Here is a 15,836-nt window from a genome sequence, read left to right as displayed (position 1 = left end):
AAATGATTTTAATGAGAGCCAATACTTGGGGTGTCTTGATAAGATATTGATATTGGATATTGTTCAGATATCAGCAGACAAAATAAGTATCGGATGACATGGTCTTGCATGTACAATGTGTGATATAATGTTCAATACAAGCATTCCTGCAGCCTATTTAGTTGTGCAAAGCTGAGAGTAATCAACAATAAACATGCCCGCATCATTCAGTGTTGTGCATCATGAGAATTTTATGAATTATTGTGACCACAAGGTGTCGCTAAAACACAAACATTCCACTTCAAAAGCATAAATCTGCCATAAGGTTAGTGTTTTCATACCTAGCACTGTTCTCTGAATAATTTCACTTGATTAAATATTTTCCAACATTCCATCCATCCATCCATCCATTTTCTACTGCTTGTTTCTTTCATGGTCACAAGGGGGCAGTAGCCTATCCTAGCTGCACTCGGGTGAAAGGCAGGGTACATACACCCTGGACAAGTCCCCACCTCATCGCAGGGGCCAACACAGATAGACAGACAACATTCACGCTCACATTCACACACAAGGGCCAATTTAGTGTTGCCAATCAACCTGTCCCCAGTAGCATTTTTTTGGAGGTGGGAGGAAGCCAGTGAGCTTGGAAGGAACCCACGCAGTTTTGGGGAGAACTGGCTTTCCACACCACAAAATATTCGTAATTGTAATAATATGTAAGTATGGATGATTCCTGCTTATATCATTTCGGACTGATATTAGTATCAGCCAACACAAAAGTTATTTTTCACTAACTTTATTTAGCTCACATCATTATATGCAAGTAAAGGGAATAAGGAAATATTTATTTTTATCATTTGGATATTGTTACGGGCAGCACGGTGGAAGAGGGGTTAGTGCGTCTGCCTCACAATACGAAAATCCTGAGTAGTCTTGGGTTCAATCCCAGGCTCGGGATCTTTCTGTGTGGAGTTTGCATGTTCTCCCCGTGACTGCGTGGGTTCCCTCCAGGTACTCCGGCTTCCTCCCACCTCCAAAGACATGCACCTGGGGATAAGTTGATTGGCAACACTAAATTGGCCCTAGTGTGTGAATGTTGTCTCTCTATCTGTGTTGGCCCTGCGATGAGGTGGCGACTTGTCCAGGGTGTACACTGCCTTCCGCCCGATTGTAGCTGAGATAGGCTCCAGCACCCCCCGCGACCCCAAAGGGAATAAGCGGTAGAAAGTGGATGGATGGATGGATATTGTTACTTTGTCTTCTATTGTATTTCTATATTGTTTGCTTAAATCTTTGACTTGTGTTATAATCCAGATCAACACAATAAAGTCAAAATTACACAAGCAATTAGGAACTTAAAAATATATATATTTAAGTATGAAGTGTCAGAATCAGAATCTGTATCGGCAATACTGTAATATCAGATAGAAATACAATGTACAAGACAATGAATACAATGACTTGGGTGCATCAATAGAAAAGCAATGTTGTTCACGGGATTGTACTTCCAGAATAGAAAAATAATTAAATGCAACATGCTTTGTGATGAGGTGGCAAATTGTTCAGGGTGTACGCCGCCTTCCGTCCGAATGCAGCTGAGATAGGCTCCAGCACCCCCCGCGACCCGTAAAGGGACAAGCGGTAGAACATGGATGGATGGATGCTTGTTCTGACGATTGCCAAAGTCCACATCTCAGATGATTACAAATATGTCTTAACCCTACAGTTTGTACACCAGCTCAAAACCCAATGGGCGTCATCCAAGTGAAAATAAGATAAATAATTTTTTTTTTTTTTTTTTTATGTTTATTTTAAAATAAATTAAAAAGATTCAAATGGTAAAACAATTGAGAAAAAGTTACCTAAAAACTATGTTTATGTCATATAAGCATCTAAACAATTCCATAACGAGTGATTGTGTAGATTGTTCAACAGCCAAGCCACGTCACTGACCTGCACTTTTCTTCTGATGTTTGAGTCATCCTCCAAATGGGTCAATTTGGACTCTAACGTAAAAGCCTTCAGTGACAACCTACACAGGCATCTAGACCTGTTTTGAGAGTTTGTAGGGGCTATACCACCTTCTTGGTGTTTTAATGACATCAGTGTCTTGGACAGTGGTGCACCTCCTCATCAATTACCTCTCTCAAATTTTCTACACCATACAACACCCAGGGTAGACAACTGCTAGCTGTGTGGACACAAGAAACTCAGGCAGGTCTTTCCAAAGCATGGGACGCGGTCATGTGCATTGAACCAACTGGTAGCCCTTTCCTTGTCTACCCAACAGGTTAGCTAAATAAGGGAGTGTTTGTAAAATGTTTGGATCATTTTGATAACTTTCATCCCTATAACACTGTCCTTGATGAAAGTGTTACTTAAGCTCTGGAAGATTTGACCTCTCTTGCAAATGACTCCGCAGTGACACACTAGCAGTGTGGTTTCATTTGTAGCCACAGTTGCCCTGGGGTACACTGGTGGAAACGTGGATGACATTTCGCTCCAACGGCCTCTCCGAGCACCAAACACATTTATATACCTGTATATACTAGGACAAAACATCACTGACTGTAGAAATTGGGTCAAACCGCCAATCCGCTAGTCTCAGAGAACCTGTTGTATCTCCTGAGTCACCACCACCTTCTCAAATCTGGATGATGCAACTTTATCCAATCTGGAGATGGTATGTGTGTTGCTTATTAATCAGTCTTTCAAATATTTTAGAGAGGTAGAATGCAATGGAGATGGTTCTGCGAAGGATCAGCATTGTCACCCCCTTCAAAAAAGTGTGGTGACTGCATAAGATTTCTGGTCCGAAGCAAACACACCAGTTCAAAGACCGAGATTGTGCAGGGAGTACTTACCTAAGTATGTGTTCCTGGAGGACGTTGTGGTAACATCCTCTGAAGCTTTTGCTCCTACAACCAGTGGTTCTATTGGCAAGGAAGTTGTATTAGTTACCCTTTACTATTCCATATACCTGTAAATGATGACATACAGTGCATCTGGAAAGTATTCACTTTGCTTCACGTTTTCCCTATTTTATTAGTTACAGTTTTATTTTTTGAAAATGGAATACGTTTTTTTTTGTTTAAAAAAATTCTACCAACAATACCCGACAATGACAATGTGAAACGTTTTTGTTTTTTTTCACATTTCCATCCATCCATTTTCTACCGCTTATTCCATATAAAAAGTAGAAATCACATGTACATAAGTACAGATATTCACAGCCTTTGCTCAATACTTTGTTGATGCGTCTTTGGCAGCAATTAAAGCCTCAAGTCATTTTGAATATGATGCAAAAAGCTTGGCACACTTATCTTTGGGCAGTTCGGCCCATTCGCCTTTGCAGCACCTCTCAAGCTCAATCAGGTTGGAAGGGAAGCGTTGTTTTTTTATCCAGAATGTCTCTGTACATTACTGCATTAAACTTTCCTTCTATCCTGACTAGTCTCCCAGTTCCTGCTGCTGGAAAAATATCCCCACATCATGATGCTGCAACAACTTTATTTTATAAAAAAAAAAAATCCAAGATGGCGCCGCTGTAGTGGCTGGTGGCAGGAGCTCGTGCTCTTGTATCATCCTTTTGTGTTCCTGATGTTTTCCTCTTGTTTTCATGTGGGTTTTTTTGTCTTTTGGTTCAGGACCTTTTGGGACTGTGAGACAAGGGGTGGCACTTTCGTGACTTCTGCGGTGCTTTTTTGTGAACTTCTAGATCTGCCTCCCGGGAGCCTTTTGGCCATGGAGACCAGCTGCTGGGTCTCTGCCACACCAGAGTCCGTTTGGAGAGACTGGGGGAGATGTGGATGAAGAGACAGGGCTGCGGAGCTGGCACTGAGCGCTCGGACGAACAAGCTTCACAGTGTTTTGGCTGAATGAGCGGGTATGGGACACCTTGGTCTCCTTAGACGCATCCTTACTCATCCATGCGGACTGGACACTGGCTGAGAGTTAGTGGGCGGCCGAGGGTCTCTTGGTTGCTTTGTTGGATCTGCTCCTGTCTCTGGCCATGCTCCCCCCACCCGAGCAGACCACAGAGGCCACCACAGTGTATATGGGTGTTGAAATGATGTTTTCGTTTGGTTGCTTGTCTATGCATGGTGCAATCGTGTGTGCGCAATATATATTATTGGTCATTTTTATTATTATTTTTTGTTTTGTTTTGCTTTTGTAGCTGTATGTAGAAATGGTACCACTGGAGTGGCAGCTGGTTGCATCAGCTCTGCTCTTTTAATGTCTTTAATGTCCTTTGTATTATTAGATTTTTCCTCTTACTTGTTTATGTGTGCTATGGCTACAAGGTTTTTTTTCCTTGGCTTCAGTCTTTTCTTTTTACTCCCCCCCCCCCCCCCTGTTTCTAGTGGTCTGAGAGTATTTCAGGTGCATTTTAGCAAACATTTCACTATGAAATAGCTTCCTTCTGGCCACAATACCATACAGATCTGGTTTGTAGATTGCTGCAGAGATGGTTGTCTTTCTGAAAGGTTATCAGCTCTCCACAGAGGAATTCTGTAGCTCTGCCAGTTACCATCAGGTTATTAGTCACCTCCCTGACTAGACTAAGATGAATGCAGCAATGTACAGAGACATCCTGAATGAAAACCAACGCTTCCCCTCCAATCTAATGGAGCTTAAGGCGCTGCAAAGAAAAAATGGACAAAGAGCAATTGGTGAAACTAAACAAAGATAGGTGTGCCAAGCTTGTGGCATTGTATTCAAAAAGACTTGAGGTTGTAACTGCTGCCAAAGGTGCATCAAAGAAGTATTTAGCAAACCTGTGTATACTTATGTACATGTGATTTTTTTTAAGTTTTATAGTTTCAATGAATTTGCAAAAAAAATTAAATTAAATAAAAATAACTTTTGACATTGTCATTGTGGTGTATTGTCTGTAGAATTTTGAGGACACGAATGAATTTATTCCATTTTGGAATAAGGCTGTAACATAACAAAATACAGAAAAAGTGTAGCGCACTTCACTTGACATTCTCAATTACCTCGACATATTATGGCCACGTCCTCATAGTGGTAACAGTTGTGTACGCCCCAGTTGAGACTGTCACACTGACCAAGGTTTGTTTCACTCCCTTTGCAGTCCACGTTGTCCAGCACGATTAATCCTGTGCCTTGTCCATACTGAGAGCTGCTACCCATTGCAACAGCCACGCCGCAGTCTAGCTGGCGACATACAACTTGGGCATCCACCATGTCCCAGTCATCATCGCAGACTGTGCCCCAGGTGTCATTGTCGCGTACCTCCACACGACCCTCACATCTGTTATTCCCATTTACCAGTTCCACTTTGAGGAGAAAATAACATATCATTTTTTTGGTCATTTAAAAAAAAAAAAACATACATACTACAGGGAAAAATAAGGATGGTAATTGATAAGAGTTGTCTGTTTCTGAATCCACTTTTGTTTCTGCTTAACGATTTGGTTCTTTAATGGTTCTCTAATCGATTCTTGTTTTGTAAAAAAAAAAAGTACACAAAGGTAGATTAGCATCATTTGTGTTTAATATAAAACTAACATATGACAAAGCCAATAGTGATGTATTAAGAGGCATGTAGCATTGGACAAAAAAACTTTTCAAAATAAATATAAGAAATTAATATTATTCTGTAAAATTCAACAAAATAAAACATATGTGAAAATTACTCCAGAATCAACATTTTTAAAACCTTTAAAAATCTTTTGTCATCTCCCTGGAAAATATATTGGTGACACTCAAAATATTACAATGTTTTTTTAGAGCTACAAGATGAAACGGGCATGCAACACATGGTATTTCAAGCCTTCTTTTGATTTAATTTAGGTGGTTCAGGTTTACCGTTTATGAAAACCTTGAATTGAAATTCTCAGAAAATGTGTGGTCTTCAAAAACCTTAACGCCAGATCATCAAAATTATAATAAATATAAGCTTTACATATTGTTGCATGTGTTCAAATGTTTCAGCATATTGCTCTTATGTTCTCCTCTTGATTATGTAGCAAACTTACAGTTATTACATGTAGCGCTGTTGCAATCATTTCTTGTAAAATGTAATCAACTGTTGAGCGTTATTTTCGCCCGGGCGCCTCCATTTTGCTTTCTGATGTCACAACACACATTGCGTAATGACTTCATTCCCAACCACTGGCATCGAAAAGGGAACTGTTTGAGAAAATGGCAAGCTATTTCATCGAATTAATACACTGGGAGCCGGTCCTGAACAAGAACCGTTTTTTGATTCCCATCCCAAGGAGAAATGTGTGTTGTGTTCACAAATCAAAAAAACTTCTCATGAAACAATAATTTGTTTGCACGTCTTTAAGTCTGGGTTGCAAACCCCTTTATGGTGAGAAAAAAACTTTTTTTTTAATACATTTTTTAATTTACTTATTTTATTTTTTTAAAGGAATACATTTATTTATTGTGATTAGTCTCAAATGATGTTGTGACTATATGTTACTCTTACCCTCACAAGGTCAAGAGGATATTTTATAGAGGTGTTGAAAAAAATCGATTCCCATCTGAATTCTGATTCGTACTTATTCTGATTTTAAATCCATTCATAATTTTCAAAAATAGATTTTTTCTTTTTATTTAAAACGTTTTTGTAACATGTAACTTGATTTGAAAAGGTTTTATGATAAAGACAAAGAATACATTGCAAGAATCGTTTTGAATCGAGAATCATGTTGAATCGAGATTTGATTCTCAAACTGTCACCCCAATTGTCAACTCTTTGCCAGCATGCCAACCCCGTGTGAGGGTTAGGCGTGCCCGGTCTGTGGGCAGTTCTGCGCCTGGGTGAGATCACGGCCAGTGGCAGTGGGATGTGTTCTGTCTCTGTTGGGGAGGGGGTTGGGGACCTTCAGGTATATACGGCCGGGGAGATAGGTGGAATGGCTGGATGGAGCAGTTGTGACCAGGGTTGTCGCAGTTCCCATTGTTGGGTTGGTTGAGCATGAGTTGGGGTCTTTTAGCTGGGCTGTGCGTTTGTTTTATTACATTTTTTTTTTGGATGACTGAGTTGAGTAGCCACACAGTAGGGTTTCTTGGCGAAGGTAGATGGGTGTTGTTCTGGTTTCATGTGGACCGTGGTGTTTTTGTCTGTGTGTTTGTCTTCTTCTGTTTTGGAGTGTTTTTTCGTTTTTTTGTTTTTTTATGGGTGGTCGGTTGTTTTGCTTCGTGTGGGTTTGCTTCTTGTTGGGTGGGGTCAGTGTCCATCTGTTTTGGCTTCGCGCTGTGGGGTGTGTATTGATGACTTGGTGCGGGTGTAGCGCAGCCTTTTTGTTTGGTGTGGGTGCTATGGCTAATTTGTTTGACGGTGAGGTGTTTTTGCGGGTTTAGATTGGGGAGTGGAGTGTCTTGGTGGGGTATGGCATCAATGTTTCTTGATTGCATGTTGGCGTTTAAGCTGGCTAGCGGACCGGTGCTAGTTGGTCCCCATGGTTTTGTCGGCGTGTGATTGTCGGTCGCAGTTTCTCAATGGTGCTAGCTGTCGGAGGGTTTGCAGCGGTGGTCTTTGCTGCTGTTTGTTTGTGGTGCAGACGCCCGTGGGTGCTGAATCCGTGGCGGCGTATGCGCATGGTGGTTGTCGGAGCTGGCGGACTTGTCAGTTTTGTTTTCGTTTGTCGTCATGATGGTACCCTTGCGCTCTGCTGTGTCGTCCTTCACGCCCAATATGGAATTAAATTATGGAATGGATTAAGCAAAGCAATCAAACAATGTACTAATATGATTCACTTCAAGAAACTCTTCAAACTTAAAGTGTTTACAAAGTATAAAGAAGAAGAACCATGATAAACATTCTGTATTTATTTAACTCATCCATTCTTTCATTCTTTCACTCACAAACTAATCGTACTTATCTCAACATATGAAATGTAACTTACTTCACCAATTATTATTTATTTACTTATTTTTATTGTTATTACTTATGGAGTATATTGTGAATAAATTGAGAACAGGAAGTGAAGAAAAGTTTTAGCAACTGTTATGTAAAAGAAAAGGGGTAGGATTAAATAAGCTCTGCTTTTTCCTACTCCTTTTCGAACATGTTGAATAGAGAAACTGGAGATTGTGATGTATCATGTTGTATGATTGCATGTTCGAAATAAACTCAAACTCAAACTCAATATCGTCCTGTCGTCTGGGTGTGGGCTTGTCTTGGGTTGTTCATGGGGTGGTGGCGCTCAGCCAGACCTGTCGGGGGGGGATGGATCGGCAGATTCTCGGTGGACGGTGGATTCCGAGGTTGCTTGTTGGGCGGGGCGGTCTTCTCGTCCGGCTAAGGGGAGTCTCTGGGCCCCTCGGGGGAGAACGTCCCGTTTTTCTGCCCGCGTGGGGTGTGGTCTCTTACTGGCTTGTCACCTGTGTACCACACCCACTGTTTTGGGTTGGACTTTGTGGGTGGCTGGGGTTGTACTTTGGCTCCCCCACATACTGAGCGACAAATATATTGTACATGCATACATACGCACATAGACACGTATATTCATACATGCAAACACTGTAAAAACTCGTGCAGAGGTATAGTTCATTGAACTTAAGTTTGTGAACTGGTTTTTGTATTGCAAATTACGTTGATTTATTTTTTGTGACTATTTCAGTTTCATATAGTCAAAATATGTTTTTCTTTTTAACTCATTTTTTTGTTCTTTTAAACATTAATTTTACAACACAAAATTGATTTTCTTGAATCTCTGCATTAATTGATTTTGTCAAACTCAATTTTATTGCTGAAAAATGTGCCAAGGCATTGGGCCTAGAGCTTGTGATGTCATCACCTTAAGATGTCAAAGAACACGAAAGGAAACACACATGCTTGAACACAAAAACTTTGACTTTCAAACGGCTTAAAAAGGTTGTCCTCTTAAATTTTCAATTCACACTGTCTGTGTTGTGTTACTGTGTTACCTAGTAAAGTACTACATTTATATTGAGGCTTGTTGGTTGCTAGGCTAACAAAGCATATATAGCCAACAGTGCGTCGTTTGAAACTTTTATTTTGTTCTGGGCAATTGTCGAATGAAACTAGTTCATAATACCCATCAAACTATATTCATGTTCATTTTTAGTTTGTCAGCTTGTCGAGTCACTAGTTTACATACAGACTGTTGCTTGCTAGTTTTACTACTCCTAACTAGTTTAAGGACATGATAGTTGGAGTCAGTTTCATTATACAGTACAAAGTTAGCTTGTGGATTTAATTTATGACATATATTACATAGGAAGAGTGTGAGGATTGGATTGTCTAATTTTTGAAGCAAAATACATTCACTTTGCACACAAAGACATGCTTGTTATCTTTACATTATCTGTATTTTGTCAACCTCAGCGTCCTTATTGTCTGTATGCTTTTAGCATGGATATATTTGAATTATAGCTATTAAGTAAATATATATATATATATAGCTATTACTACTAAGGTACTCAAAGCGCTTTGACACTATTTCCACATTCACACACTGATGGCCTGAGTTGCTATGCAAGGCCCTAACCACGATCCATATCAGGAGCAAGGGTGAAGTGTCTTGCTTAAGGACACAACCAACGTGACTGGGATTTGTCATCAACACTGAGTGGCAGCTGACAGACTTTGTAGAAATATTTAATGGTAAGAAATATTATTATCTGAATAGGTAATAGTAATTGATGCCATCGGGTGCCTGCCAACCATGGAAGACTTTGACGCCGAGCCAACACTCGAAGAGCTCAGTAAGGCAATTGACAGCCTGGCCTCGGGCACAGCCCCCGGCAGTGATGGTATTCCACCGGACCCTTATCAAGAACTGCAAAACCACCCTACTAATTCCGCTGCACCAGGTCTTATGCCAGTGTTGGGAAGAAGGGGCCGTGCCAAGATCATCACCCTCTACAAGAACAAGGGAGAGAGAAGTGACTGCAACAACTACAGAGGTATCTCCCTCCAGAGCATTGTTGGCAAAGTCTTCGCCAGGGTCATCTTGATCCGTCTGCAGAAATTGTCTGACCGAGTCTACTTGGGGTGTCAATGTGGTTTTCGCGCCAAGAGATCTACCATAGATACGGTATTCTGCTTGAGACAACTACAAGAGAAGTGCAGAGAACAGCATGTCCCCCTGTACATCGCCTTTATCGACCTCACCAAAGCATTTGACCTGGTCAGTAGGGATGGACTTTTCAAGGTTCTCTCCAAGATTGGTTGCCCACCCAAACTCAAGAGCTTGATCGAATCCTTCCACACAGATGAAGGGGACAGTACATTTCAACGGCAGCTCATCCAAACCTTTCAGCATCATTAGCGTCGTCAAACAAGGCTGTGTCCTTTTTTCAATACTTTTCGGCATCTTCTTCGCTCTGTTGCTCAAGCATGCATTCGGCACGTCAACAGAAAGAATCTACCTGCGAACTAGATCAGACGGCTCTTCAACCCCTCCCGTCTCTGGGCCAAGACCAAAACTTGCGATGTTCTCGTCAGACACATGCTATTTGCGGACAATGCGGCTATAGCAACACACACGGAGCAATAATTACAGTCCCTGGTGATCCGCTTCTCCCAGGCCTGCAAGGACTTTTACTTAACAGTCAGAGTCACAGCCAGCCATCTACATCGACAACTACCAACTCGACGTCGTCCAGCAGTTCACATACCTTGGCTCCACAGTCACCGACAACCTCTCCCTTGACTCTGAGGTTGACAAACGAATCGGCAAGGCGGCCACCACAATTGCTCGCCTTGCAACACGAGTGTGAACGTACCCCAAGCTGATTCTTGTGACCAAGATGGTAGTGTACAACACCTGTGTTGTCTGCACGCTGCTGTATGGCACCGAAACCTGGACAACTTATGCAAGACAGGAGAAAAGTCCCGACACCTTCCGTATGAGAAGCCTACGCATCCTAGGCTGGACAGGGTGACCAATGCCAAAGTCCTATCTCGCGCTGGTCTCCCCAGTATGTACACCCAGTTGAGACATTGCAGACTCCGCTGGCTGGGTCATGTTCACCGCATGGACGACGGAAGAAAAGAATCCCCAAGGATATTCTCTATGGGGAGCTGAAATCGGGAAGGAGGAACATTGGGCGCCCAAAGCTGCGCTACAAGGACGTGCTGAAAAGAGACATGAAGGCTGTTGGTATAAATACAAACTCTTGGGAAAACACCGCAGCCAACCAATCCAAGTGGAAGAGTACCCTGACTCAACATCTGAGGGCAGGGGAGGAAAAACAGAGGCAGACAACAGCAGACAAGCGAACCTGCCGGAGGGACTTCCAGGAGCGCTACCACTTCTATAGACCAGACACCCTTCATCGCTGTGACCTCTGCGCGAATGACTGCCTGTCCTGCATCAGTCTGTTCAGTCACAGACGACGCTGTTCCAATCGAGCAGTCAGCCAAGACTTGGACACTATCAATGGTCAACACTGACCGACGGAGGTCTCGATGAATAGTAATTAAAACATTTTTTTAAACGTTCTTTTTGTGATATTTCAGAAGAATCAACAGCTTTGTCGTCAACACCTTGAGTGGCAGGTAACAGACCTTATGGAAAGTTTTAAAGAGGTCGAAACGGGTTTTCTCATTCACAGAATATTTAGTTTGAATTGGTACTCATAGTGCCGCATATGTCATACTGCATATGTCATCATTTGGACTGTCATGGAGTGGACTGTTTTTTTAAATAAATTATTCTGAAATATTTCCTGTTTTTGTAAATAGGTTTCATGTCTTTTGTAGGCTTCATTCTATTTTGTTAGAATTAATGTACGATGCATGTTTTAACAGCATAGCATCCATGTACTTATTATGGCATTTCGTTCCAAGGCATTAAATGACAATCATTTATAGGAATAGAATAGAATAGAATAGACAATGGATATGTGGACTTGAAAGAAAATAAATATCTTAAAATGTAAACAATTGTCTGTCAGTTTATGGGCACTGTAGAGCCCTGTTTTACCGTTTGATTTATAGTACTGCATATCCTAACTTAATCCTCAAATGTATCCTAGATGAACATAAATCATCCTTCATAGTACAGGCTTCTAACCTGGTGAGGGCGGAAGTAATCAGTGGTCACGCCATCATTTGCGGCTGGCCAATAAAAAGGCTTCTAACAGAGGTGTCAAATACATTTTTTTTTTTTTTGATTTCATTTAAAGACACACGTGTCTACATTTCTACAATTGTGTAACTGTACGTCTTGGATTGTCTATGGCGTTTGAAAGTCTAATATTCAGCTACTCTCTAATCACGAGGACAGTCTCCAATACCAGATAAAATATATGTTTGATTGTTTGATGCTTGATTTAAAAAAGACACTTAAAGATTGTAAAATTCTCCATATATCAACTCGGAACAACGGAACAAAACTTGAAAAAATGCTGTGTGTGTTTATATTTCAAGATGTCTGAGTCGCTCAAATTGCTGTCATTCAAAAAGGGAGTCAGCCACAAACAGTTAATCCAATCCTGATTTGATAGCTCAGCGTACAGGCCAGCCAATTCAGGCCCACTTTCCATACACTTGCAGCGAGCGTTCGATGAGCGGGACAAAGCGGAGCATTTTGGCTGTCTAGTTTGGCTGCAGTGGAACAACCCACTCTATGCCACCCCATTACAGTTAATGGATGCTCAGCTCCAACACTGTTTAATACTATGTGACGCTACCACAATTAATGACAAGAAACGATAAGTAGCTGATTCTCAACAAAAGTATTATAGCGCATATTTAGTCAATAAAATGTAGCACAAAAGTACTTATTTGAATTTATTATTATTATTTTTTTTTTTACAATATAGGGTAAGATGAGTTTCCTTTGCAGTCTCAGAACAATTGCTACTGATCTTGGCCTAATTTGAATCAAAGAATATCTGATTCCAATATTTTCCGTGTGTGTAAATGTATGTTCTAGATCAGCAACACATCCGGCTAGCAGTTTTATCAGATTTCTATCTGCAGCCTGTTGGATTGGGGCCTCATTTGAATCATAGAATATCTGATTCAATAGTTTCCCTTTGCTTACACTGCTATGACATACATTCAAACTGGACCATGTGGAGTAAAATGATCAGAATTGGGTTACTTGAACTACGTGAGATAAAACAACCTACAATACACTGTCTCAACATTCAACTGCTTGGATGTAATTTAATGATATATTGCCTTCTGGGAGAGGTAATAGTCTTTTCATTGAATGGCTACACAAAAAGCCATATTTCTTTCCTTAGGTGTGAATGTGAACGATACAGACATTGAGAAAGTTAGTGAACATCTGTGACCTTGTTTAAAAAGAACTGATAGGACTCACTGACTACATTTTTGTTTGACCTTGATGTTGTAATGTTTTTTACCCCGGAAATTAGATTCTGGGGCAGGTGTGTGTATGTAGGTGCACCTATTTTAATTCATGCTTACCATAGTAATGCTTCCTCACTGGGGATAGCAAGTTATTGGCTGAAACAGGCAATAGGAGAAGATATGGGACAGTAAGAACATGATCAAGTAACAAGGAAAAAGCCAATTGTCTGTAAAATGAAACAAACGTCATTCAGAAATGAGTCACCACTTCCATGTGCTGTATATGCTTTGTAAAGGAACCTGTTTCTGGCTCTGTTTAATAGATATACTAGCACCTGAAAAATTGTGTATTCGGTTTCAGCATTTCACAAACACTTCCGAGGCATTTTGTTACAGAATACATCACACCTAAGAACAGTAGGTCATTTAATGTTATGTTTGTATTTTGAAACACATACATTTCACATGGGATACAATATTGAGCTATAAAGCAGTAATCATCTGTCTGGTGTCAGTGTTTCAGGGCCACTATTCCTAGTTTAATGAACATTCCAAAACCAGAAAGTGACTTACTGGATACAGCCCGTCGGTTTACTTTCATGTGTCCTGAAATTAAAATAAAGCACAAAACACAAATTACTATTTACTGTTAGAAGAGAAAAAATTAACTTTTCTACTTGATCTTTGTGTTTACTCAACAACCATAATATCATAATCTAGTGCTGATATGCAGATAAAAAAGGGTTTCTGATAGCAAGACAGAGAGACAACAAACTAAGGTGTCTAGATTGAGTTGCACAGTGCTGCAAACTATAACCACAATTATAAACACATTATTAAGCGCCAAACAGAGCAATTGTTGTTTTTAAACAAAATTTGGATTGGCTCTTAATAGATTAAACTCGTATATGCAGTGTTGTAAAGTAAAGTACAAATACTTTTTTACTGTGCCTCAGTATATTCTTTTACACATCTGTACTTCACCTCATTATTTATAATAAGTCTGACTATTTTCACTTTCCCTCCATTCCATTTCTGAAAGAAAATTACTACTTTTACTTTGATACATTTCCGAGAACCATCTTCGTTAATCATTAGTCCAAAACAAAAGTTGAGTTAGTAATGTCATGCCTGTTGGTTGTCATATCAAGTGTGAACAAGATGATTTTACACTGAAGTGCCAAACCATAACTGATGTGAAGCAATGTTCGACACTGGCGCTTAGTGCTAAACACCTAAGCCAGGGGTCGGCAACCTTTACCACTCAAAGAGCCATTTTGACCCGTTTCACAAAATAAAGAAAACAATGGGAGCCACAGAACTCTTTCGAAATTTAAAATGAAATAACACTGCATACAAAGGTTTTTTTTGCTTTGTGCTATGTATAAACCAGGGGTCTCAGACACGCGGCCCGCACCTTAATATGAAAATTTAATGTTAGTGCGGCCCGCGAGTTTTATATAAATGCATCACACTTGCCAAACCTCCCAATTTTTCCGGGAGACTCCCGAGTTTCAGAGTAACTATCTCTCGAATGTCTGCTGATTTTCACCCAAACAACATTAATAAAGCGTGCTGTGATGGCACTGCCTTTAGTGCCCTCTACAACCTGTACAAACAGCTTGCCAGCCCAGTCACATGTTGTGTGCGGCTTCTGCAGACACACATAAGTGACTGCAAGGCATACTTGTTCAACAGCCATACAGGTTACACTGAGGGTGCCCGTTTAAAGGGGAACATTATCACCAGACCTATTTAAGCGTTAATATATACCTTGATGTTGCAGAAAAAGACCATATATTTTTTTAACCGATTTCCGAACTCTAAATGGGTGAATTTTGGCGAATTAAACGCCTTTCTATTATTCGCTCTCGGAAGCACCGGGAAGCAATCCGCCATTTTCTCAAACACATTACAAACACCCAGTCAAATTAGCTCTGTTATTTTCCGTTTTTTCGACTGTTTTCCGTACCTTGGAGACATCATGCCTCGTCGGTGTGTTGTCGGAGGGTGTAACAACACGAACAGGGACGGATTCAAGTTGCACCAGTGGCCCAAAGATGCGAAAGTGGCAAGAAATTGGACGTTTGTTCCGCACACTTTACCGACGAAAGCTATGCTACGACAGAGATGGCAAGAATGTGTGGATATCCTGTGACACTCAAAGCAGATGCATTTCCAACTGGACTGGACAGATCAGCTTTCAGGAAAAGAGAGCGGATCAGGGTATGTCTACAGAATATATTAATTGATGAAAACTGGGCTGTCTGCACTCTCAAATGTTGTTGCCAAATGTATTTCATATGCTGTAAACCTAGTTCATAGTTGTTAGTTTCCTTTAATGCCAAACAAACACATACCAATCGTTGGTTAGAAGGCGATCGCCAAATTCGTCCTCGCTTTCTCCCGTGTCGCTGGCTGTCGTGTCGTTTTCATCGGTTTCGCTTGCATACGGTTCAAACCGATATGGCTCAATAGCTTCAGTTTCTTCTTCAATTTCGTTTTCGCTACCTGCCTCCACACTACAACCATCCGTTTCAATACATGCGTAATCTGTTGAACCGCTTAAGCCGCTGAAATC

At 40.8% G+C, this 15,836-nt stretch overlaps 1 protein-coding gene across 4 annotated transcripts in view; it reads right to left on the bottom strand.

The window, feature by feature from the left end:
• Positions 1-15,836, bottom strand: part of LOC133608019 (scavenger receptor cysteine-rich domain-containing group B protein) — a 60,956-nt gene that overhangs the window by 33,532 nt on the left and 11,588 nt on the right. For 2 of the 4 annotated variants that reach the window (XM_061963139.2, XM_061963140.1), the window contains 4 exons: positions 13,829-13,861; positions 13,373-13,411; positions 4,980-5,282; positions 2,844-2,912 (listed from right to left, as the gene is read on the bottom strand). In XM_061963139.2, coding sequence (XP_061819123.1) covers positions 2,844-2,912; positions 4,980-5,282; positions 13,373-13,411; positions 13,829-13,861 — 444 coding nt within the window. The remainder of the gene's footprint in view (positions 1-2,843; positions 2,913-4,979; positions 5,283-13,372; positions 13,412-13,828; positions 13,862-15,836) is intronic. The other 2 variants (XM_061963143.2, XM_061963141.1) reach the window with 2 other exon arrangements.

This window comes from Nerophis lumbriciformis, linkage group LG09 (genome assembly GCF_033978685.3).
Source record: "Nerophis lumbriciformis linkage group LG09, RoL_Nlum_v2.1, whole genome shotgun sequence".
NCBI lineage: Eukaryota > Metazoa > Chordata > Actinopteri > Syngnathiformes > Syngnathidae > Nerophis > Nerophis lumbriciformis.
Note: the sequence above shows the minus strand (reverse complement) of the source record. Positions and strands in the feature narration are given on the sequence as shown.